General features: G+C 38.8%; 2 protein-coding genes across 4 annotated transcripts in view; both read right to left on the bottom strand.

Moving 5' to 3' along the window:
* Window positions 1-455: 455 nt before the first annotated feature.
* On the bottom strand, window positions 456-8,437 carry LOC107089437 (retinal-specific ATP-binding cassette transporter-like). The gene is made up of 6 exons (XM_015382203.1): window positions 8,068-8,437; window positions 1,766-1,878; window positions 1,518-1,611; window positions 1,013-1,154; window positions 777-916; window positions 456-595 (listed from the first exon to the last, which is right to left on the bottom strand). Exons 2-6 carry the CDS (start codon window positions 1,829-1,831, stop codon window positions 456-458), a joined length of 582 nt encoding a protein of 193 aa, XP_015237689.1. The 5' UTR covers window positions 1,832-1,878; window positions 8,068-8,437.
* A 962-nt stretch (window positions 8,438-9,399) lies between these two features.
* LOC107089452 (rho GTPase-activating protein 29-like) overlaps window positions 9,400-22,173 on the bottom strand; it is a 38,824-nt gene continuing 26,050 nt past the window's right edge. For all 3 annotated transcript variants that reach the window (XM_015382241.1, XM_015382243.1, XM_015382242.1), the window contains 10 exons: window positions 21,928-22,112; window positions 18,925-19,094; window positions 18,462-18,596; window positions 17,837-17,935; window positions 17,160-17,323; window positions 16,488-16,676; window positions 16,225-16,362; window positions 14,824-15,056; window positions 13,557-13,851; window positions 9,400-11,214 (listed from right to left, as the gene is read on the bottom strand). In XM_015382241.1, the coding sequence (XP_015237727.1) occupies window positions 10,069-11,214; window positions 13,557-13,851; window positions 14,824-15,056; window positions 16,225-16,362; window positions 16,488-16,676; window positions 17,160-17,323; window positions 17,837-17,935; window positions 18,462-18,596; window positions 18,925-19,094; window positions 21,928-22,112 (2,754 nt within the window). In that variant the 3' untranslated portion in view covers window positions 9,400-10,068. The remainder of the gene's footprint in view (window positions 11,215-13,556; window positions 13,852-14,823; window positions 15,057-16,224; window positions 16,363-16,487; window positions 16,677-17,159; window positions 17,324-17,836; window positions 17,936-18,461; window positions 18,597-18,924; window positions 19,095-21,927; window positions 22,113-22,173) is intronic.

A 22,173-nucleotide genomic window follows, 5' to 3' on the forward strand; every position in this document is an offset into this window, starting at 1 on the left:
TCCATCCATCCATCCATCCATCCATCCATCCATCCATCCATCCATCCATCCATCCATCCATCCATCCATCCATCCATCCATCCATCCATCCTAAGGTGAGTCGTGCATCTCACCAGGATGCCTCCAAAACACTTTCTGGGGAAGTTTTGCTTTTAATTATTATTATTTTACCTTAATTGAATCTGATTAGTTTGTCTGGAACCGATTTTAAACAACTTGGCCAAGAGGCAGTAGTTACTGGAAGTTTCCCTCTAAAACAAGATCTCAGTGCTGTGCCAAAAAGCAGCTCTAGGACTATATAACCTTCTTGACATGGGAATAAAATGATCCTCCAGAGTGAACCAGACAGTCTTATCAGCAAGGAGAATGTTAAGGGTTTTCCCTTTGACATGTTTGCCCTGAAAGCCAAATTTGAGATGGAGAAAACATAAGTAAGAAGTATTCTGGTTGATATTTTAGAGCTTTACCTGTTCCAGACGTATTCGGGCATTGACAAGCTGGTAAACAATAGACTCAGAAAAGCCTGCGTCTCTTAACAGGAAGGCTGTAAGGACCTCATCATCTTTTAGAATGTCATCAATCCTCAGTCCACGGCCTAAAAGGAAAACCATTAAACACTGATAGTGAAAGATCAGACACAGAACAAACACTAGGTGATTGAGAGGAAAGAATGTCTGCCAAAAACTCTGTTGATTGGCCTGGTTATAAACAACTGTATGGAACAAAGTATGTTTACTATAGTGTATAGAACATGCCTTCCATGTCCGTCTCTTTACCTGCAACTGCAGAGGGATTATTGCGTAGGGTCTCCATAAAGTTTGAGAAGGACGTTATCTCTTGCCAAAGCCTACCAAACTGCCGGATCTCTGTTTCATTGAGCAGAATCTCCTGGATGTCAACGTAGAATCTAGCCAAACTGCATTTGGTCCAAAAAAAAAACAAAAAAAAAACAGCTTTAAATAATTTTTGAAATTTACATTTAAGTTTAAGTGTTGTTGTTTTTTTTTCTTACACCGAGTTGTTATAGTTGGAAACAACACCAGGTGACTCTCCTGGTGTTGGATATCTGAAACAGGGGTTGTTGGCATTGCAAAAGATCCCCTGGATCCAGGGGAGAATTCCTGCTGATGGCATGGCCTTGTTGGGGAAGTGACCTGAAGAAACAGACATAACACCAGAGAGTATGTCAGGCTTTATGACATGTAAGGTAAGGTATTGCAACAAGAAGAACCTGGATTCAGTTCCTGGCCTAACATCTCTCTCCATGGAGTTTACATGTTCCCCCCAAACGTGTGGGTTCTCACCGGGGTACCCTGGCTTTCTCGGACAGTTTTTAAAAAAAATCGATCTATATCTCTATCTCTATTGCCCCTACTGTAGGTGTGACTGTGTGTGGTTGTATGTGTTGCACTCCAGCCTCTCTAGGTTGTCTAGGTCTCTAGGACTGCTGGAGATAGGCCTAGCCCCCCTGACCCTGAAGGATAAATAGCAGTAGATGCATGGATGGATTTTCTTACATTCATGCTGCTGGTAGAGGGGATTAGCCTTCCTCAGCCACACCAAACCAATGAATAACAGCACAGGCCAGAAGATCTCCACCAGCAAGCGAATCTAAATATAAGCAGGTAAAACAGTTCATTATAGCGTTGCATCAAAACAACATAAAGCATGAGCCTTGAAGTTTAAAAACTATTACATAGCAAATAAGCAAATTTCAGTTTTTAAGTGTTTCAACTCTTATCGATAATCATTGAAAGCTACTCACCTTTTGTCTTTTGCGAAGAGTCCAGTTCTTCCATAGTAACAGGCGGATTTGCGAGCCTGTCTTCATTACTCTGCAGCTCAACCCCTGGAGGGGGTCATCAGACTGAGAAGAACCTGTAAGAACAACACGTTATTGATGAATCCAGCAGCTTACCACATCAACATCAGAGCAACTATGACTTGATCAGTTTGAAGGTTTATGGATAGCACTGAAGTGATTACACCATGAGATGACGCATGGGATTAACAAGGGATTATTTACAGTGTCTGGCAAAAGTATTTAAACCCACTGAATTCAAACCACAAAACTTGAATATGTTTCCGCAGGACTTTATATAAAAGAGGAGGCTTAAAAAAAACAAAGTTTTTCAAATATTTTAGAAAATAAAATCTTAATATGCTATATATTTAACCACTTTTCTTTGAGGTATTTTTAATAGAACAGACCCTTCTCTGGAGTTACTGTTGCAAGTTATTTTCTTCTAGCTTTTCAAGTCTAAAAGGTAAGCATTTTAACCCATAAATCTTTGCAGAACAACTTAAGTTCAATCAGAGATTATCTTTCAACACTACTGTTTTAGTCTTTCCAGTTTCTGAACTGCATGCATGTCTGAATTCTGAGAGGGCACACTTAAATATGTTTTAAACTGGCCCCATTACTCTGTTGCTATGTGCTCTTGGCTGTTGTTCTCGTATTAGGTGAGTTCTCAAGTATTTTGACTGCTCTTTTCTTCTGAGATTTCCTGGCATTTACATCTAATCTTTGTTTAATTAGCCAGCTCTCTTGTATTTGCTGAAGATAGTATCCCCACAGCATAACGCTGCCACCACCATGTTAAGGTGGTGCAAAGTAAATATTGCAGTGTTAAAGTAAAACGTCAAGAGTTAAATTTAACACCAATCTGAGGGATAAAACTTTGAATTAGTGTTAAATTAACTCTTTACATACCAGTTGTAGCTGTAATAACTATAAAAGAGTCAGCGTACTTTGACATGGCATATTTAACACTGGAATTTACTTTTTTTTTGTCTTATACAAACATATAAATGCAAAATAAATTAGGTTCTATCTATATGATATTATATATATATATATATATATATATATATATATATATATATATATATATATATATATGGGATAAATTATGGTCTTAATGTAGGACTACTGGTATGCATTAGTTTTTACCTCTTTTTACATAACCTCATATTAAAATAAATTCCTGTATACTTTTTCCGTCACTTAAAATGTCCTACTTCTTGATGATTTATTACATAAAACACTAAACTATTTAGATTTCTGAGTTTGTTTGTTTTTTTGTTCCACGCATAGTTTTGCAGTTGGAACCACCTTTACCAAAGTGACACGTTCTCCCTGCACATGCATAGATTCTCTCCAGGCACCCTGGCTTCCTCCCACATTCCCAAAACATGACTGTTCACTGGTCCTTCCGAATTGTCCTTAGGTTTTAGTTGGTATATACAAACCTTTTTTGTGTTTATGTCTATTTAACTTTGTGATGGATCCATACACCAGCACCCACTGCCACCCTGCAAGGATCAGTGGGTATAGATAATGGATTTCTGGAGTAATTAATTCTGAGGTTGTAATTGGACATGCACTCCAAGTTCATTTATTTATTTATTTTTGTATTAAAAATGTTTGAGCCTGCAGACTCCAGGGTTAGAACATTATGTTAAAAAGAACATAAAAGCAGTGTGGCCTTTTTCATTTATTTAAAACAACAAGTCCTTTATCTCTTTTTATCGAATCTGTTGATCGTCAGTGGGTTGTAAGCTACAATACGCAGTTAATTTTAGATTCATTCATAAATACAAAGAGCCATCAAGGTTTTAACTGATTATATAAGTTAACACGCCTATTTATTTGTTGCTTAGGTTTTTTCATGAATATACATCTTCATGTGACGGTGCATTTAAGTTTGTTAAATGTATTTGTTTCTTTTGAAATTGTTTGATTTGTTCAACAAGCATTCAGACTGAGAGACAAAGAGAAGAAAGTGTTTTGAAGCATTTTATACTTAATTTAGTACATGTATTATAACAACCCATATTTGTTTACAATTAAAATCCCAGTAGCACAAGTCTTAAACTGTACTTCACAGAGGTTTTCTTTATTATAGCAGCATCACAGGCCAGACAAAAGGGAATAGCTTTAGAATTCGAACAAAGATGATCGAAGCTTGTCCAAAAAAAAAAAAATTAAAATACCCAAGAAATAACAAACCACACATTTTTTGTTGCAAAATAATGTGTTAAATGAACAGTTTCCAAAGACACAATATGTATAAACTGTATTTGTTTGGGGTCAGATAACCAAGATGTGAAATCATTCCTGGAAATTTTAAAAATCAGATTTAAGTAGTATATTGAATTTTTAAATGTACATTTTTTTTTATAAATCTTAAGCAACAGAAATAAACATCCGTACATTTTAGATTAGGGTTGTTCTATATTTAAATAGATAGCTATAAAATAGATTTAATTACTCAATCATCAACATTATCTAAAATGAGCTATGTTTAACACTTTATTTGAATACACAAGAGAAATTTGTGGAATTTCTGTGAGGGACTAATCAAAATACCAATTACCAATTCTGTTTCAACATATTTTGGCACAATCTGGGCCTCAGCTGGAGAGCAGCAGGATTCTAAAGCCAAAGTATTCAAACAGAAACAAAAACCTTGGCTCACTCATTGCAAACTCGGTGGTCCTTTCTTTTACCTTTAATCTGCCAAAACGTGTACTGTACCATTTTTCACTCTTTAAATAAAACTTTTAGAACTTTACTAACTAAACAGCTATTTGCTGACTTCTTTAATTTAACCTTTTAACTGTATCACAAGTTAAGTGATACAAACGTCCAAAACATCCTTCTCAAAAAAATAAAAATTGCAAGTTTGAAAACTTTAAAACAGGTCCATCATCCATCCATCCATCCATCTTCTTCCGCTTATCCAGGGTCGGGTCGTGGGGGTAGCAGCTTCAGTAGGGATGCCCAGACTTCACTCTTCCCTCTCCCCAGCCACTTGGGCCAGCTCCTCCGGGGGAATCCCAAGGCGCTCCCAGGCCAGCCGAGAAACATATTCCCTCCAGCGTGTCCTGGGTCTCCCCCCCAGAGGGACATGCCTGGAACACCTCACCAGGGAGACGTCCAGGAGGCATCCTAACCAGATGCCCGAGCCACCTCAACTAGCTCCTCTTGATGTGGAGGAGCAACAGCTCTACTCTGAGTCCTTCCCCAGATAACTGAGCTTCTCACCCTATCTCTAAGGGAGAGCCCAGACACACTACGAAGAAAACTCATTTCAGCCACTGGATCTCGTTCTTTCGGTCATGACCCAAAGTTCGTGACCATAGATGAGGGTAGGAACGTAGATCGACCGGTAAATGGAGAGTCTTGCTTTTTGGCTCAGCTCTCTCTCCTCCACAACAGACCGGTAGAGCACACGCTTCACAGCAGACGCCACACCAATCCGCCTATCAATCTCCCGCTCTATCTTCCCCTCATTGGTGAACAAGACCCCAAGATACTTAAACTCCTCCACTAGGGGCAGTACATCCTCCCCAACCCAGAGAAGGCACTCTACCCTTTTCCGGCTCAAGACCATGGCCTCGGATTTGGAGGCACTGATCCTCATCCAGGCTGCTTCACACTCGGCTGAGAACCGATCCAGTGAGAGCTGAAGATCACGCCCTGATGAAGCCAACAGAACCACATCATCTGCGAATAACAGAGACGCAATCTTAAGGCCACCAAGACAGATCCCCTCAACTCCTTGGCTGCACCTAGAAATTCTGTCCATAAAAGTTCTGAATAGAATCTGTGTCAAAGGGCAACCTTGGCGGAGTCCAACCCTCATCGGAAACGAGTCCGACTTACTGCCGGCAATGCGGACCAGGCTCTGACACCAGTCGTACAGAGACCTAACAGCCCCTATTAAAGGGCCCGGTACTCCCTGGAAGAGTGGAAAGGATGCTGTATTAACCCATCTCTGCTTTTATGATAGCGAGACTGACAGATTGGTTTTAAACAGCATTCTGTATACTATCTTTAAGAAAGAAAAGCACAGAACACCCAGTGTACTGGCAATAGTATTATACCTTTTTTTTTTTACTTCACAACCAAACAACCTTTCTGCATCTTTTTTTAAATGTATTAAAAAAATCCAACACAAGTGGTCATTGATTTTATCATAGCTTATTTATAGTTCATTATTGTTTTTAAACTTTTGAGTGATTTCATATACTGCTGAAGTGAAAGGAAAAAAAAACACACTGTTTAATACAAGGCAAGAAAAAACTCTACAAAAACTGAAATGTAAGTACATCAAATGTTATTGAAATACTAATTTGTCTGTTTTTTATTTGAGCAGGTGTGTCAGTGAAACAAGATGATTTGCTTTTCAATAAAAAAACACCTCCAGTATCTTATTTCAAGTCCATCATGTCAAATCATCTTATTTTAAGGCAAAAGTGCTCCTTCTGTTAGCAGATTGTTTTATTTACCTGTTTAGATTAAGGGGAAATACACTCAAATTAAAATTAAATGTACTTATTTTTAGATCAGTTTTTGCAGTGTAGTCCATCTTTGTGTATTTCAATATAAATTCAGCTCTTCTGTAAAGGCCTCAGATGTTTAATACTAAACCAACACAATAAAAACTCAAGAAAGGCAGCTGGCACGTTTGCTGTGGTGAAATTTGAAGCAGGGTTGAATAATTAAAAAATATGCAACCTTTGAGTTAAAGTTCAAACAGAGTCTAATCCACTACTGGGAATAAGAAAGTTGTAAACTTACCAAGAAAAGCCCTCAACTTAAACTAACAGGCTGGGCAAGGAGAGCATTATTCAGAGAAACAGGCCTAATGTTTATGGTAAAACTGAAAGGGCTGCAAAGATCAACAACTCAGGTGAGAGAATCTGTACAACTATTAACCCTGCACTCCACCACTGAGGCTATTACAGGAAGGAATGTACTGAAAGATTTATGCAACATTGGGTGTACTTAGCAAGTAACACCTTGAATGCACCAACCTGATGGTGAAACATGGAGGTAGCAGCATCATGTGGTGATGCATTTCATCAGGAATAATGAAGCTAGTAGGGCTGAATTGAGCTAAATATAAGGTAAATCTGGGAGATGCAGCAATTGTGCATCATTACCATTCAACTGGAGCTAACTGGTTTAGATCAAAGGATACCAATGAGTTAGAGCGGCCCAATGCAAGTGCAGATCTAAACCCTATAATTAACTGTTATCACTTTGGATTAAATATTGACTGTTAACTATCTTCTGAAGAAAAACGTCAATTTATTTATTTTTTTTCCAAACTATTAAATCTATGAACGCTCCTGTAAGCCCCAGTAGGAAGTAGAGTAATCACAGTGTACTACAGTTAGAACTTTACAGCTTTAGCTGTAGTTAGATTTTAGATTGCTGGGCTACAACTTATGGGTAAAAAAAAAACACAAACATGAAACAACAAAAACATTTTCTTGTTAATTTACAATAAACTGACATAAAGATGCTTTTGCTTATTTTCTCATTAGCAATAACAAAGGTGCACAAGCATTATTTGCTTTACACCAGCTTTGACCTTTTGGATTTGACCCATCTTGTACTCTAACTTGATGGTAATAGGCCTTACTGTTAACTTTAAACCACTTTAGGTAAAGCCTTTAGAGATGTTCCAGAGAAACACTTCCTAACTTATACTGGGCTTTTGTTTCATCAAACTGTTAATCCAAAAGACGATTTAAGCATGACTTCTCTCTGTATTGACATGCCACCTGAATAACAAGTACAAATTGAATCTGAATCCGCCAAAAAAAGAAACAAATTAATATAGGAGAAATCATGTGCCATGCACAAGTAATGCGTTGATGGAACATCACAGGATGCAAGAACATGTCTAAATGATTACTGCAGACGGCCAGATGGAGGATGCAGACAAACGCTTGTGAAGAAAAAAAAACAAAAGGGGAACTGCAGCTAGAAAACAGGGAGTCTAAAAGCTATTATTATGTGTCTGAGTTCTCTGAAGGCGTCTACTTACTGAAGTACAAATTACACACAACAGGATTTCCTTACACATGCCGGGCAGAATACATCCAGAAATGATCGTGAAAACATGTCGCAACCCATCAAAGTAACTTCTACAACAAGACATACGTTACATCAAGTGTGTCAGCAATGACCACACATCCACACACACCTGTCAGCTTTTATGGGCTGTTTCCACGCATCCAATCCAGCAGTTTGAATGTCTGGCTTACCTGCTCACAGAATAACAATAAAGTCGAACAACATCAAGAAAATCGGGGTCAAAAACAAGCTGAAGTCATGCAAAACATTAAGCTGGGAAGAAGAAGATGACTTCGGACTGCCCACCCTCTCTCTCTCTCTCTCTCTCTATCTGTGCCTGCAGGTCAGCAGCACTCCTAATCTGATTGCTCTAATCTCCCGGCTCAACATGGGCAGGCAGAAAAAAGACAACAGTCATCCATTTTGAGGTAGAATTAGGCGGATACCTGCAGCAGAAAGAAAAAGGAGGGAAACCTGGCGGAGGAAAAGCAGGAGGTGGTCTTCATCCTGGCAGCAGCAAATATGTTTGGGAAAGGAAAAAAAAAAAAAGCGGAGCACAAATGTACCTGCAGCAGTGTGTAATCCCACAGCTAAACACCTACAGAATAAATTAAGAGTTTGGATTTACAGGACACAGGAGCAATGCAAGCCTAACAGACAGGAGTGTTTGTTATATTTTTTGTGCATGTTTGTGTCTAAGATGAGTCACTTCTGCGAGGAGACGCAGGTGACACCAGTAATTAGTTGAGCAGGATGTGAAGGTTTGAAAGTAGCAGATTAAAACCACCTGAGCCTCCTGCAAACATAATATATCCTGAAACTGAGATTGATTTAGGAAAATGAAAATCTATCCAATGCAAAAGGAAAAAAATAAATCTAGATACATAAACTTAAAAAAAAAAAGAGAACATTTGTTCCAATATAAGAAGGAAAAGCTGAACGTGTGAGAAATGGAAATAGCTTTATAGGTTTGCGGATTAAAACACATAAATCACACATTTCCAGTTTTTTAAGTGGTCAGGCTGGGATACTGTTAGGTTTTTGTTCTAACTAAATGAACAAACACTCGGCGGATTTATCAGTGTCAAAACACTGAAAGTAAAAGTAATCTGTTTTGGTCTAAAAAATGAAAACAAAAACTCTAAAACCATCCATCTGTCCATTTCTCCCTCAGTAAACTCAAGTCTTTACTAATTAGCTCATTACATTTTTAGATTGAGCCTCTATATTGTTATTGAGTATTGTTTTATTCTGAATTTAACTTAATTAAATACACATCATACCTAAAAATATATTATATTCTATCTTATATTCTGTTTGATAATGATGGATGACAAAAAAAAGTAAGATAATACCCTCTTGTTTTATACTTTTATATAAGGAGCAGAACCCAATTTAATTCTGTTTAGAGGTTATTTGATATAATTGTATATATTTTCTATTTAAAAAAAATACTTGAACTATTTAAGAAACAATGTGCATACACAATATTCAAATCTGATTAAACAAAAAAATCCCATTCTCAAAACAGATATATTTAAAAACAGCTTTTTTTTTAATTTGCAGCAAGATGTTTTGCATGTCATTCCGCCACTTTATAATAAAATTATGAGATAAAATAATTCCAACAAATGCTGAGTATGTTTGCATGAATGCATACACATGAACAGATATGTACTGTAAGGCTAATATAGTGAGAACAGATGTACCAATCAAAATACACAGGACACATTTGGATAAAGATCAGAACCTTTTCAGTAACTGTTTTTAAAAAACTTCATTCCATTCAATCATTCCCTTGTGAAATGCAGCACTTCTAAAAACTTAAGGGACATAAGCAGTTCAGCCTAGAAGTGCCACTTTTAAAGGGGAATTTTGTCACAGATTAAACACTGAACAAGAAAACGGACTGGTCAACAGTTTTTGGTTCACATTACAATATTACCGTATTTCATTGCCAAATATACTGATGAAAAAAAACATTTGAGATGGTAAACATTGATGTTGTTGCGTATTTCTTTAGCTTACTTTGACCTGCTGCTGTTAGTTCTGTCTTTAACATGTAAAAAGGAATATATTAGAACTTTTAACACTTTTATGGTTTATGTCTACTTGCCCGCATTCACTCCCATTCACCACCTGTTGCACAGATTTATTTCTATTTACAAAAACAATTAGTTGTTTATTTGGTGTCAGACAAAATGAGCCTCTCTGTGTTCGTTCTCCTGCAAACGTTGGAGTCTTTGGTAAATGGATGTAGTCTCAGCTGGGCTGAGGTCATCAGGGCTGCTTGGAGGGGGGGACTGTTGTGGGGAAGCGGTAGTGGAGGTCGAGACCCCGGGGTCAATGGCGCTGTCTGTGGAGTCCTGAGTCTGGTGAAGTGTCTTCAATGGGGTTGTGTGGGTTGGGGGAGGGGAGGCTGCTGGGGACGTGGTGCTGGAGGTGAGTGACGAGGGGGTGCTGGATGTGGTTGTAGTCCAGCTTGAAAGTGTCCTCGATCTGCTGTTACTAGAAACTGGCGGGATGTAGAAAGTTCCAGCAGGGGGCTGAAGAGTCCGTGGAGCCCTGAGTGTTAGCGAAACGTTCGATGAGTTGCTGGAGCCACTGATGGATGGTTCTGTATCTTGTTCCCGCTTAGAGCTCCACACAGACTTGACTGACAGCATGCTGGGGCTGCTGGAGAATATAGTGCTCACGCTACTGGTAGTAGGAAGCGCAGAAGCTGTGGTTGCTGCTGTGCTGACTGATAAGGGCACAGTGGCTTTTACAGGCTGCAACCCAGAGCTGGTGGGCGGCAGATTGGCGACAATCATGGCAGTTCTAGATGTCATATCATAGTGCTTGTACTTTTTATCCCATGTTCTCCTCTGCATAGTCTGTGTGTCGATAAACGGCGTAATGTAATAGGTGCTTATCCTGGATGATCCACTTTGGCGAGCCCTCTCAGGCTCTGGAATCTCCTGTATGGTCTCTGTGTCCCTCTGAAGAGAGCTTCCATCGACAGCATCCGCTTTGTTCCGGTTATTCCTCTCAAGAATTGGAGCAGGTGCTAGCAGGCGTTCCAGCGGCATGCTGATTGGCCTTGAAGTGTGTCGAACAGCCTGGTTGCGCAGCTGCACTTTTGTTGGCAAAGTGTTGGTGTAGGAGATATTGGAGGTGGGGCGGTTAACCTGTAGGGTTGACCTCTGGCCTTCCCGTCCGCTTGAAGTCTGTAGCCCGTTTACTTTCTCTACAACTGAACAGTCTGATTTGTCTTTTCCTGGTTGGACCTCCTGCACTTCATCCAGGACGTGGGATGATGGGATTACTGAGGAGTATCTTTTGTATATTTTGGCACTCTGAAGGGATAGATTTGACAAAGAGGATTAAAAAGGATTAAAATCTCATTGTATTTCTCCATAGAAGTTTTACAACATGTACTTCAAAAAGTGCCAGATGAATGAATAGGAATAAGACAGGAACTTGTAAGCCTACAAAAAGGCACTTACATACACGCTTAACACAAGCAACATTTATTACCACCACATGGCAATGTGGTGCAAAAAGCCTTAGCAAAGTCCAGTTTTGGATTTCAGTACATTTATTTAGTGTGGAAAAAGAATTAGGGTTATAAATTAAAAAAGGACCAGGGGCTATTTACACATCTCTACAAAACTATTCTACTGATAATATAGTGCTTAATTTCCACATCTGTGGTTCCTCAGCTGGAGATGAATTGATGAAATATTTACTAGCAACGCATCATTTAACACAACCGTGTCTGTATTCTAAGCTTTTAAAGATACCATGCACTCTACCTAATACCCCATGGGTTCATAGAGACACAGTCTCCTACCAATAGTTAACAGCATGCCTATACTGAGATTTCACACATTAATAAATTCAATCTCATATTACCAAAGTGTGTTTGCATGTTTACATTTGTGATGCTAGGGCAGAAAAGTTCCTGGCATTGGCTTCAAATGATCAGCTGGTATGGAAGTTAAATTCAACTACCGTATTTTCACGACCATAAGGCGCACCGGACTAAAAGGCGCAGTCTCAGTTATGTGTGCCATTTCTGTATTTAACACACACATAAGGCGCACCGGACTATAGGGCGCGTTTTTTATATAAAGGTACATGTCCTCTCAGGTGGACTTTCTCACTTAAAAACATATTAAAACTACTTTATTCCCACTGATCACAGCAAATAAAGCTGCAAGGTGTATTTATTACAAAGTATTATTCAAACCTGGGAACCAGCCGTGAGAGACACATCGCTGATGACACAGGGCTGCGATTACTCCTCTGATACAGTTTATTGACGCATAAATTAACTTAAAACATAGGCAGGATAATAATCTGGATGAACTGACTGCAATGATTAAATTTTCAGGTGGACTTTCTCACTCAAAAAGATTTAGATTATTTAGATGAAAAAACACCTGCGGAGGTGAGCCCTGATGCGCTGCGGCCCAGAGCCTGCTGTTGAATTAAGTTTTCAGGTAGAAAAATAGAGCGGGAGCAAAATTGAGTATGATTGTGCTTTATTCAAGTATTTATTACAGAGTATTAATCAATCCCCTCAAAGTCCTCATCCTCTGTTTCTGAATTAAACAGCTGCGCTAAATCAGACATGCCAGTTTCCCCTTCTTCGCTGTCAGTCACTTTCCGTGCAGCGCAGCTCCTCAGAAATAATGCCGGCTTTTGCGAAAGCTTGAAGAACAGAGCCAGCAGACACAGTCCATCTACAATCCATCCGCAAACGGTGGCGTAACTTGCCCGGCGCTGCCTTCCATTTATCATGAAACTGTAGTCTCAGTCTGTCATCCATCGCTCCCACGCCGCTCGCAGCCTTACTGTGAACGGCCGCTTCGATGTCGAGCGGTGGAAGCTCCTTTGTCAGACCCCCGAGATAACGGCGAGCACAGCGTTAATTTGATTCATCTTTTTTTCACATCGGCTGTGAGATGGGCACGCATGGAGTTACATATTAACAGCGATGGTGAGGGGTGGAAAAAAAACACCTGGTCTCCTTACATTCAGCCACTCTTTCATCATCTCCTCAATGAGGTGGTCTCAAAAGTCGCAGTTACAACACACATAGGGCGCACCGCACCATAGGGCGCACCGCACATTTTGAGGAAAAAAAAAGACGTTTAAGTGCGCCTTATAGTCGTGAAAATACGGTACTATGATGGAACTTAGGTCCTTTTCTAAAAGATGATCTCTGAGTTGTCTCATATTTATAACCAAGAGAAACATCCAATTTTCATTATAGATGAAAGCCGTAGATATTTTACTACAGACGTTTAAGAAATTAGAAAGAATTAATTGTTTGTTTTAACCGTATAAACCTTTTAGTTATAAGGTGTTTTTTCTCTTTTTTTAATTGAACATATGTTACTTAAAATAGTCTATTCATGTTTCTCAAATGAGTGTGGTTAGAACTACACAAAATGTTTCTCATTCTATTGGTTGAACGAGATTACTTTAAATTACATAAATAATGAAACTCATTATCTGCTGTTTAAGAATGATAAAAGCATGTATTGGTATTAATAGCTTGTCCTGTACATTTCAGAAGCTGTTTACCTCATGTTTATTGCAACTGGTATAAGAATAATCCTCGGTCAAAAAAATGTTAGTAATGCCAGTCAAACTGCAACTAAAGGGAAAACTTTAAATACATCCTTACCTCCTTGATGTCTGTTAAGGAGGTGGAGTGTTTGCTGAGCTGGCGCAATTTCTCTTGTGGGGTCAGTCTGGGAGAGGCTTGTGCAGAGGTGGAGGACATCTCAGAACCAGCTGCATCAAAGATTATATGGAAGTGTCGCACCAGCATCTCGACCATCAGTGCCTGACAGGGGTAATCCACCAGAGAGGAGAGGGACACCTCGGCATCTATCTGTCTGGGTTTCACCAGCGTGGGCCCGAAGATAATACCCAGGTTACTGGCAGTCATCTTGTTCTCATCAGCCTGTTTACTCACTCTGTGAAGATAAAGGGAGGCATTCATTTCAAGAAGTAATTTCATGTTTTTTTCATTATTAGTTGTCAGTTTTTATTTTAATTTGTTTGTTTGTTGTTGTTTTTTTAATCTTTGCTTTAATACAGACATCCCCCACCTCTCTGCAATTTCTTTATGTTAAAATAACCGTTTCCAGTTTTAAATGTCCAGATGTTTTCGGAAATCTTGGACACATTTTTTAACAGAAATGTCAGACAAAAGCTTAAAAAAAAGTTATAATATGAACTCATGAAATACATTTCTACAGGTCACTCCTACTAAATAAACAAGTTACAGTAACAGATAGGTAGAGCAGACAGTTAGATAAAAAATGAGTTATATAATGAAATAAAATAAAAATCTAGAAATGCAAACATTTTTCAGTAGTACTGTTTCCTTTTCCAGGCCTATGCAGACCTGAAAAACAGCCTTTCCCCTGTAGTTCAAAACTTTCTGAGACTGTGCAGTGACACTTTTTTATGAAGTGATAAGCTACAAGCTTTTTTGTTCTTTTAGATTTTGTGAGATTAATGGCAGAATAAAAAAGCAGATACAGAAAGGGGAAGACAGAAAACGGCCTGATTCCGGGGTTCAAACCCATGAAAGCTGCGTTGAGGTCTAATAGCCCTTATTATTGGTGCACCTGCTCTTCTACAGAGCCATGCCACGGCTAAAAGTCTTTTAACTTTCTGTAATGTTGATTAATAACATAAATTATCCCCCAGGCCTATAACAAGCTACCACTCTAAATGTTAATGCAGATTTGCCAAGATTTGAAAACCAGTTCAATGAGACTAAAACACCACAGGCTGTATGCTGTCATGCTTTAACAGTTCCACTGTAGCTTTAGGGAAGTCTGTGTTTCCCTTTGAGTGGTATGAGGAAGTTGGCCAGTCAATGTGATTGTAAAAAGATCAACAGACACATTTTCGTGTCTTTTAGTAGCAACTCATACCTGTTCAGATGAGCGATTAGGTAACGTAGCGTCCTGTAGTTGGCAGTGGGTAGCTGGCGTATCAGATCTTTGATCTTCGAAATTATTCTGCTCATCTGAACGCTTGGCGCACCTTTCTCTTCCGTCTGGGTGCTCGCAGGCTTGCCAGCTTCCTCTGCTATCACTCTTTGACACTCTTTAGCCAAGCCGATAAGGTCGTTGTAAAATCGATACTGGATCAGTGGTTCTGGTAACTATTGGAAAGGAAACACCAATGGATTTATGCTTCTAAAAATATAAAATAAAATCATATCGTTAAATCTTAGAAGTTAAACAGCATAAACTTCAGAAGTTAGCATACATGATGATATAATTTATATGGATATCATATTAATGTTGCGCTGTTGATGATGAAGCTGAACTATTCTTATAGCCATCTTATAGTACATCAGGTATGTCGAATGTTTCTGTTTAGGGATTGTTTCATACAGCGTGTTTAAATTGGTTGGTTTGCCATGACAAATCTGCCCTACAACATTGCGACGATGCAAGTACCCGGTTCGATCCCTACAGCCTCCTGAGCAAGACCCTTAACCCCACACTGCTCCCCGGGCGCTGCACAGTGGCAGCCCACTGCTCCCCAAGGAGATGGGTTGAATGAAGAGAGTTAATTTCTCCAATGTGAGATCAATAATGGTCAATTTTATTATTATTATTCTAATACAAGCTTGAGGTCAGGGGCCTTTAACAAGCTAAGCTTTAATGTACTTTATTTCCCACAATCTACTTTAAATAGACTTTTAGAAGCATTTTCTCCTGTTAGAAAATCAAAGTATTTCTCAACGTCACTCCAGTCAATAACTCTATTGGGCTAAGATCCAAGCCAATGGGAGTTTAACACTAACCAAAGATAATAGTCCCTGACATGACACTTTATATCCAGCTATGGCGTTTGCAGCTTCCCACATTTAGAGAAATAAGCTCTCCGGTGAATAGTTCTATAGAAAATGAAGCATAGAAAGCTACATGACTGGAGTGAAGAGGAGAAGATTAGAAAAAATCAAGGCAATGCTTTCAAATCCATAACGGTTAGGCATGGTGGCAGTAGCCTTATGTTTTTGAACTGTTGTTAAAAGTATTTAATGTCTACCTAAAATCTTTCAGTTCTCCTCAAATTAGGAGATCAGCAGTTAGGTTTCTTATGGTTTCTCTGTGACTTGCCCCTCAAATAATGAGGATGTATTATTCCACTCTGGAAAAGCACATCTCAACACATGTCCCTGAACCCCCGATATTTTTGTGGTACGTGTACTGATGATGACTGTATTTAAACTTCTGGTCGACCCTGTAGCTAACGATGAAACTGCAAATTAAAACCTACTATAATGTCTTCTGAGTAGTCAGTGAGAGTTTGATACAAACCTGTCTAAGGTAGAGTTTCAGGACGTTGCTGATATCATGAGGGGAGAGTTCAGACAGTTCAACCAAGTCCTTCCCATTCTCAAATGCCTGACAAAGCTTCTCAACTCTGGATTTGGCACCATTCACACGATAAATACCCTGTGGGAAGAAACCATGAACATTCATACAAAAACCAGACCAAAAGCATATTCTAGTTATATTATTTTTGATGGAAATATAGCAGAAAAAAACAAAACTGATGACCATCAATATGAACACCTTACCTTGATGTTGAGGGCCCGGCTTTCAATTTCAGCAGTGCACTTTTTGATTATAAATGGGATACCATCTGCACAGTTCTTCGCTGCTTGAGTAAAGTCGATGCCAAATAGCTGTAACCTTCCCTGCAGCTTTTTGTGGCCGCACTGAATGGGGAGCGTCTCCAGACATTTTTTATGGCACGCCAAAGAACACTGACAAAAAGAGATTAGAAGTTAGAAGAGATAATGTTAACTTTCGGATTTATCACTGCTTCTGTCCAAGTCCATATGTATTCTTAATTCTTAATCATTTAAGCTTTCTTATGAATAAACATAAAACAATGTTAAATGAGTTTAGTATATTTCAATTTGTGTTTTAAAATGTGTTTATAACCTTCTCAAATTTTTAAGTTAGAATATTTATTGCATTTACAGCTATCAAACACCAGACTGACAGTTGAAATAACCGAAATCTAGGGTTAGATTTTTCCTCAGATTTAAATCTGGACTCTGGCAGAGCTACTCCAACACAAATGTCCATTCAGATGTGAAATCTTGTAAATAAAGTGATATGTTAAACCTAAACCTTTCAGTTTCTGGATAATTCAGTGCTAAACTGTATCAGTAAACATACCTTGATATACCTTGATACCTACATATCATTTCAACAGTTGGTTAATGTAGTATAGTTTTTACCTCTTCACATTCAGCTCCATGGAAAACAACCAGACTGTCACACTCTCTGCACTTAGATGGGGCTCGTAGTTTTCTTAGCTTATGCGTTTGAGCCGCTTTTGACATCTGAGTATTTCGGAATGGACCAGGAGAACCTAAACTTTCTGTCCCCATCTCTCCAAGACCTAAAACCAGAAATCAAAAGAGCAAATCTGAAAGGAAGCCAAGTCAACAGGTGATATCATTCAACATATTAAATAAGGAAACTAACATAACTGCCAAGCATAAATTGAACCTCAACTTAACAGAGAGTATCTGGGCTTTGATTCTCGCACCAAACAAATATACAAATATTCTTCCTTTCCTTAACAGTAAATAAATACATTAATTCATAGGAAATTATACATTAACATTTGCTGTGGTTCTGCTGAAGGAGATCAAAACACATTTTGAGAAATTTAAAAAGCTCAAAAACTAAAGCCAGTTAATGCTTTTTTTTAGAGGGTGAAATAATCTCAGATAGCAAAATGTAAATCAGATCAGAGACAATGGGCTGTATGTGAAAGAAGGTTGTTCAGTACTTGAGCGCCATTTCTGTTTCCCTATTTTGATTTTTCTGCAGATGCAGGGCTGGTATTAGCGAACATAGAAAGATAAATCGGCCTGAACATTAAAATAAACTAATAGATGCTTCTTACCATTGTCGAATGGAGAGAGAGGCTCCCTCTCATCCAAATCATCGGCTGAAGACATGGTCCCAGTGGAGGGAGTTCTGGGCAGCCGACGCTTAAAGTCACCTGTTATCATAACAAAATAACTTTAGTTTTAGTTAAGTCATTAATAAAAAAGGGTATAAAATCCTATAGTGCACTACGATTTAAAAAAATCTAACACCAATCCCTACAAAAGAGAAACTGTGGTGGTAACATCAGCTCATTAAGTTTTAAAAATATGTGAGTAGTGGAAGGAAGTACATTAGGAATGATTGTGTTTTTATTTCTCTGCAGCTCAAAGTCAAGATGTTATCTTAAAGAAAACATCACAAGAAGCAGTCAGTAAAATATTTAAAACATGTCGATCTTCTTATAGAAGCATCTCCACCTGTATCTGATGTTTTTCTGATCCGTCCCTTCTCTCTAAAGACTTCATCAAACTGAACACAATTACATTTAAAGGATAAAGGTCTTCAATACGTTTAAACAAATTTTATCAAAATAGCAAGACTTGGTGTGATGTTTTCAAAAGAAATAATGTAATTAAATGAAATTTTAAATAATAGATTTTCTTTTTCTTTAGAAAATAGTAATTGTAAAATCCTCCTACCTGGGCTGGCGGTGGGGGAGTCCATGGACCTAGATTCACTGCTGCCCCCGGCGCTCTCTGAGTCGCTGCACATCCCGCCCTGGCTGCCCTGACTACTGGAGGCCCAGGCCCTAAGCGGTCCCTGGCTCTTCAATGCTACAGAAACACCAAAAAGAAGAACATTAATCACAAACAAAGCAACAAAGGTTTAGTAGTCCAGAAACAGTCACACTCACATTTCAGACTTATGAGTAAGCAGCACACAACCTCAACTGCTTTAGTTAAAAAAAAAACATTCCAATGAATCAACAGTCAAGCTAAGTCCCCTGAAGGGCGATTAAAGACAGTGGCATGTTGAACCAATAGATTTTTAAGAGATGTTAAACCTGCTGCTGCACTAACTACTGTATTTTATCAAGATTCTTTCAGAAAAACAAAACAAAAAAAAAACATTTTTGAAACTTGACCCTGTTGAAACGCATACCTGGGATGTCTGTACTGCTGTTCGATCTTCGCTCGCTGATCTTTGTCGGCCGGTGGAGGGGATTATCTACATCATCTCCACTTAAAACGTCACTGGAAGTGATGGAGCCCTGCGACAGGTTGCCATGGGAGGAATGGGTGCTTCCTTGGGACCTTTTGCTAAACCCAGACCTGCAGAAATAAAGTGAATTTTAAAATTTCTGTGTTGGCGCCTTGCATCTTTATAAATAAAATTGTAGGGTATTTTTTTAGGGAAATTATATTGTTGGCAAAAGGTTACTTTGCTAGATCCAAGCACCAGGGAACATCCCTAATCAAAAATAATTAGTATTGGGTGACAGATGAGACCTAAGTTCACTAGTTATTCCACTGTGTGTGGTTTTGCTGTGCATCTGTTAAAACAGCTAAAGCCAACGTTCATCAGCACGGCATGCACAATTGCTTAGGGTTAAAGATTTCTTGCATTTTCCTATTGTAAAAAGAATTCTTTACAAAAGCAGAAATGGCTCCTGATTCGGTTTGGTCAGCTGAAAAGCAATAAAAGCTACATTTTCAAGCAGATACATCCAGTTGATTTCAATACATTTATACGTTTCAGTGGAGTTTAAGTTACAGTCATTATTGGAAAACTGCCCAGCATTGGGATAGGTATCAGTGACCCAAAATGCCTCTTTCATTTCTTAGAACAGGTCACTTATGTTTCATAATTAATATGTGTTTATGTATAAATGAGAGTGAAAGAATAGTTAGAAAGGAAAACTGAAAGGAGACATGCAAGCAGACTATCACACATTTCATAATCTTTTTTTTTGTCTTTTATTTATTTGTTTTTATTATTTTTTAATTTTTTTGCCCAAAAACAATGCAAAAAAAACCCAAAAAAAAAATAAACAACAAAACAAAATAGAACACTTTATTTTGTGATGTTAAATGACGTTATGCAACAGTGATTTTTATTTTGGTATAAATAAGCAACACTGGCTAAATTTTAGCGCGGAGAAAAAAATAATTTAGAGGCAGCTCAAAACCGGCCCCAAACTCTCACGCTCGTAATCTTCCCTGCAGCATTCAGCCTGCGACACAGATATTTCCTGAGGAAGGGCAAGAAATTCAACACGCGATCTGTCTCTCCCAGATTCTGTCTCTCTTCCTCCTACTCTGACTCACTGTTACCTCTGCTGAAAGAAGAACTGAGTTACTTTAAAACCGGGTGAAGCCACAAACACATTTTGAAACTGAGACAAATCCTTTTTTTTTTTTAATCCCTTTAAACTTCAAAAAGCCTAATTTAGTAAAAAGCCCATAAGCACAGCTCCTTTAAAAGTTAATCAATCACAAATTTTTTTGACAAATTTTTATCTTACAAATATAAACTTAAATATATTAATGTAAAAGAAGTATTCATCACACTAATGTGGGATTTTGTGTATTTTATCATGATAGCCTAATTTAAAATCCAGTGCAAACAAAAGCTTTTAGAAGTCACATCACCAAACAAAGTTCCCCTGTGTGTTTTAAGAGCTTGTAGTAATTGCTGTTTTGAGTCTTTTAAGGCTTTTTATAGCACATTGATGAACAACGGTTATGTTAAAAACAATATTCAGTGTTTTAAGCATTTCTCAGATCATTATTCAATTCAACATATTAGAACAATTAAGCCCCATTTACACTAGCCTTTTAAAACTGTACTGAGCGGTCTGAGCACGGTAACCAAGATAACTGTTGAGTGTGAATGGGAATGCAACTGTACTAGACCATCTCAGACAAAACCGAACTGTGTTAAATCTCGAAGTAGTTCAACAGTAGGGGCTCGGCACGGTTCAGTCGTGGCTCGGTTCTTTGATAACAAAGAGCGCATGTGCAGGCCGCATCATCTCCTATTTACAGTCAGCTGACTCATTTCGCGGCTTTTCCAGCGTGTCCAGCTTTGTAATTCACATATCTCTTCATCTTTTCACAACACAAACCTCTTCTCAGCTTATTAACTATAGATGGCATCCAAAGAGCTTGATGCGACCTGGGATGATGCAGAGAATGAGCCTCTCATTGAAATTTAAGAGGGGGACGCTATCCAGGCACATAAGTTCCTGAAAGAAATGGGCGCCGCCATTTTTATTTACGTAATTCCCACCTTGAGAGCTGCAGTATCAAGGGCCGCTGAGAGGAAGCGGGAAACTGTGCTAGTGTGATGTGTAAATGGTTGTAAGAACCAAGCTCCGCACGGTTAATTAATCCAAGCTCGGTCCGAACTCGGCAAGGACACGTAGGTGTCGCAGTGATGGAAAGACATCCCCGCCCCCTCCACAGACACTCTGCTGCACCTCTCCCAAATTGTAGGTGACCGAAGACAGTGACACAAACAGGACGCCGGCTTGTTTTGTTTTTATGACCGCAATTGCGGGAAACAACTCATGAAGTTGGACCAGCTAGAAGAGTGAGGTGCGCAAGAACGCTGGGACCCTTTTCCACCTGAATCCCCGCTTTTTCGCCGTCATGTCCCTCCATTGTCAAACAAACTTGCCCCCACTTCCTCTGCTCCTCGACCGTATCTAGACCTACAGCATATAGCGCAGACCACGCTCAAAATTGAGTATAAATCAATAATGTATGTCTGCGTCAAGCTCACTGCGACACACTGCTGCGGGGAGTATAACCAGCCTTTAAGAGTAAGTCCAGAAGTGAACAGAGACCTAAACTTTTAATCACAGAAAACAAAACTAATAACCAAAGAGTCAGACTAGAAACAAATGATAACCAAGGAAGAGCTACAGAGATCTGCCACTCAAATTAGAGAGTACGTTGATAGCATAGCTATTACTAGAGCAAAGGAGAAAGCATCTGTTTTGAGAGCTAAAAAGCAAAACAGAGAAAGAGGATGCTTTAAAACTAATGAAGCGCATCTTCTTGAACACACTATGGAATTAGCTGCAACCTTTCAATCAATTCCTATGTTGTAATTAACCAGTGCCTATGTTATTGTAGTAAAAGGTGCTGTTTTTATTACCTGAAATGTTCGGAGAAATGGTCTGTCTGAAGATGTTCTTTAGGCAGATTTCTCGGCAGGTTACGAACAAAGTTAGCATAGCATCGCCCTGGTTCGTACAACTTGGCGCCCTCATTCATGGCCTGGTAGTGGGTTGGGAGGGATACAGTTTGCAAATGCTGCAACTGAAACCAATTTACTGAGACCTATTAAAAAAGAGAACAATGCTGATTTTAGGAAATACTGTTGATTTTATTACTGTGTGTC

The sequence above is a fragment of the Cyprinodon variegatus genome, unplaced genomic scaffold (genome assembly GCF_000732505.1).
Source record: "Cyprinodon variegatus isolate N-32 unplaced genomic scaffold, C_variegatus-1.0 Scaffold253, whole genome shotgun sequence".
NCBI lineage: Eukaryota > Metazoa > Chordata > Actinopteri > Cyprinodontiformes > Cyprinodontidae > Cyprinodon > Cyprinodon variegatus.

What these genes read in the sequence shown, in the direction of transcription:
- LOC107089437 (XM_015382203.1), bottom strand. Translation starts at nt 1,831, where the DNA reads ATGAAGACAGGCTCGCAAATCCGCCTGTTACTATGGAAGAACTGGACT. An exon ending in CCTCTACCAGCAGCATGAAT is followed by an intron (nt 1,155 to 1,517) that starts GTAAGAAAATCC and finishes CTGTTTCTTCAG; the next exon opens with GTCACTTCCCCAACAAGGCC. An exon ending in TCCAACTATAACAACTCGGT is followed by an intron (nt 917 to 1,012) that starts GTAAGAAAAAAA and finishes GACCAAATGCAG; the next exon opens with TTTGGCTAGATTCTACGTTG.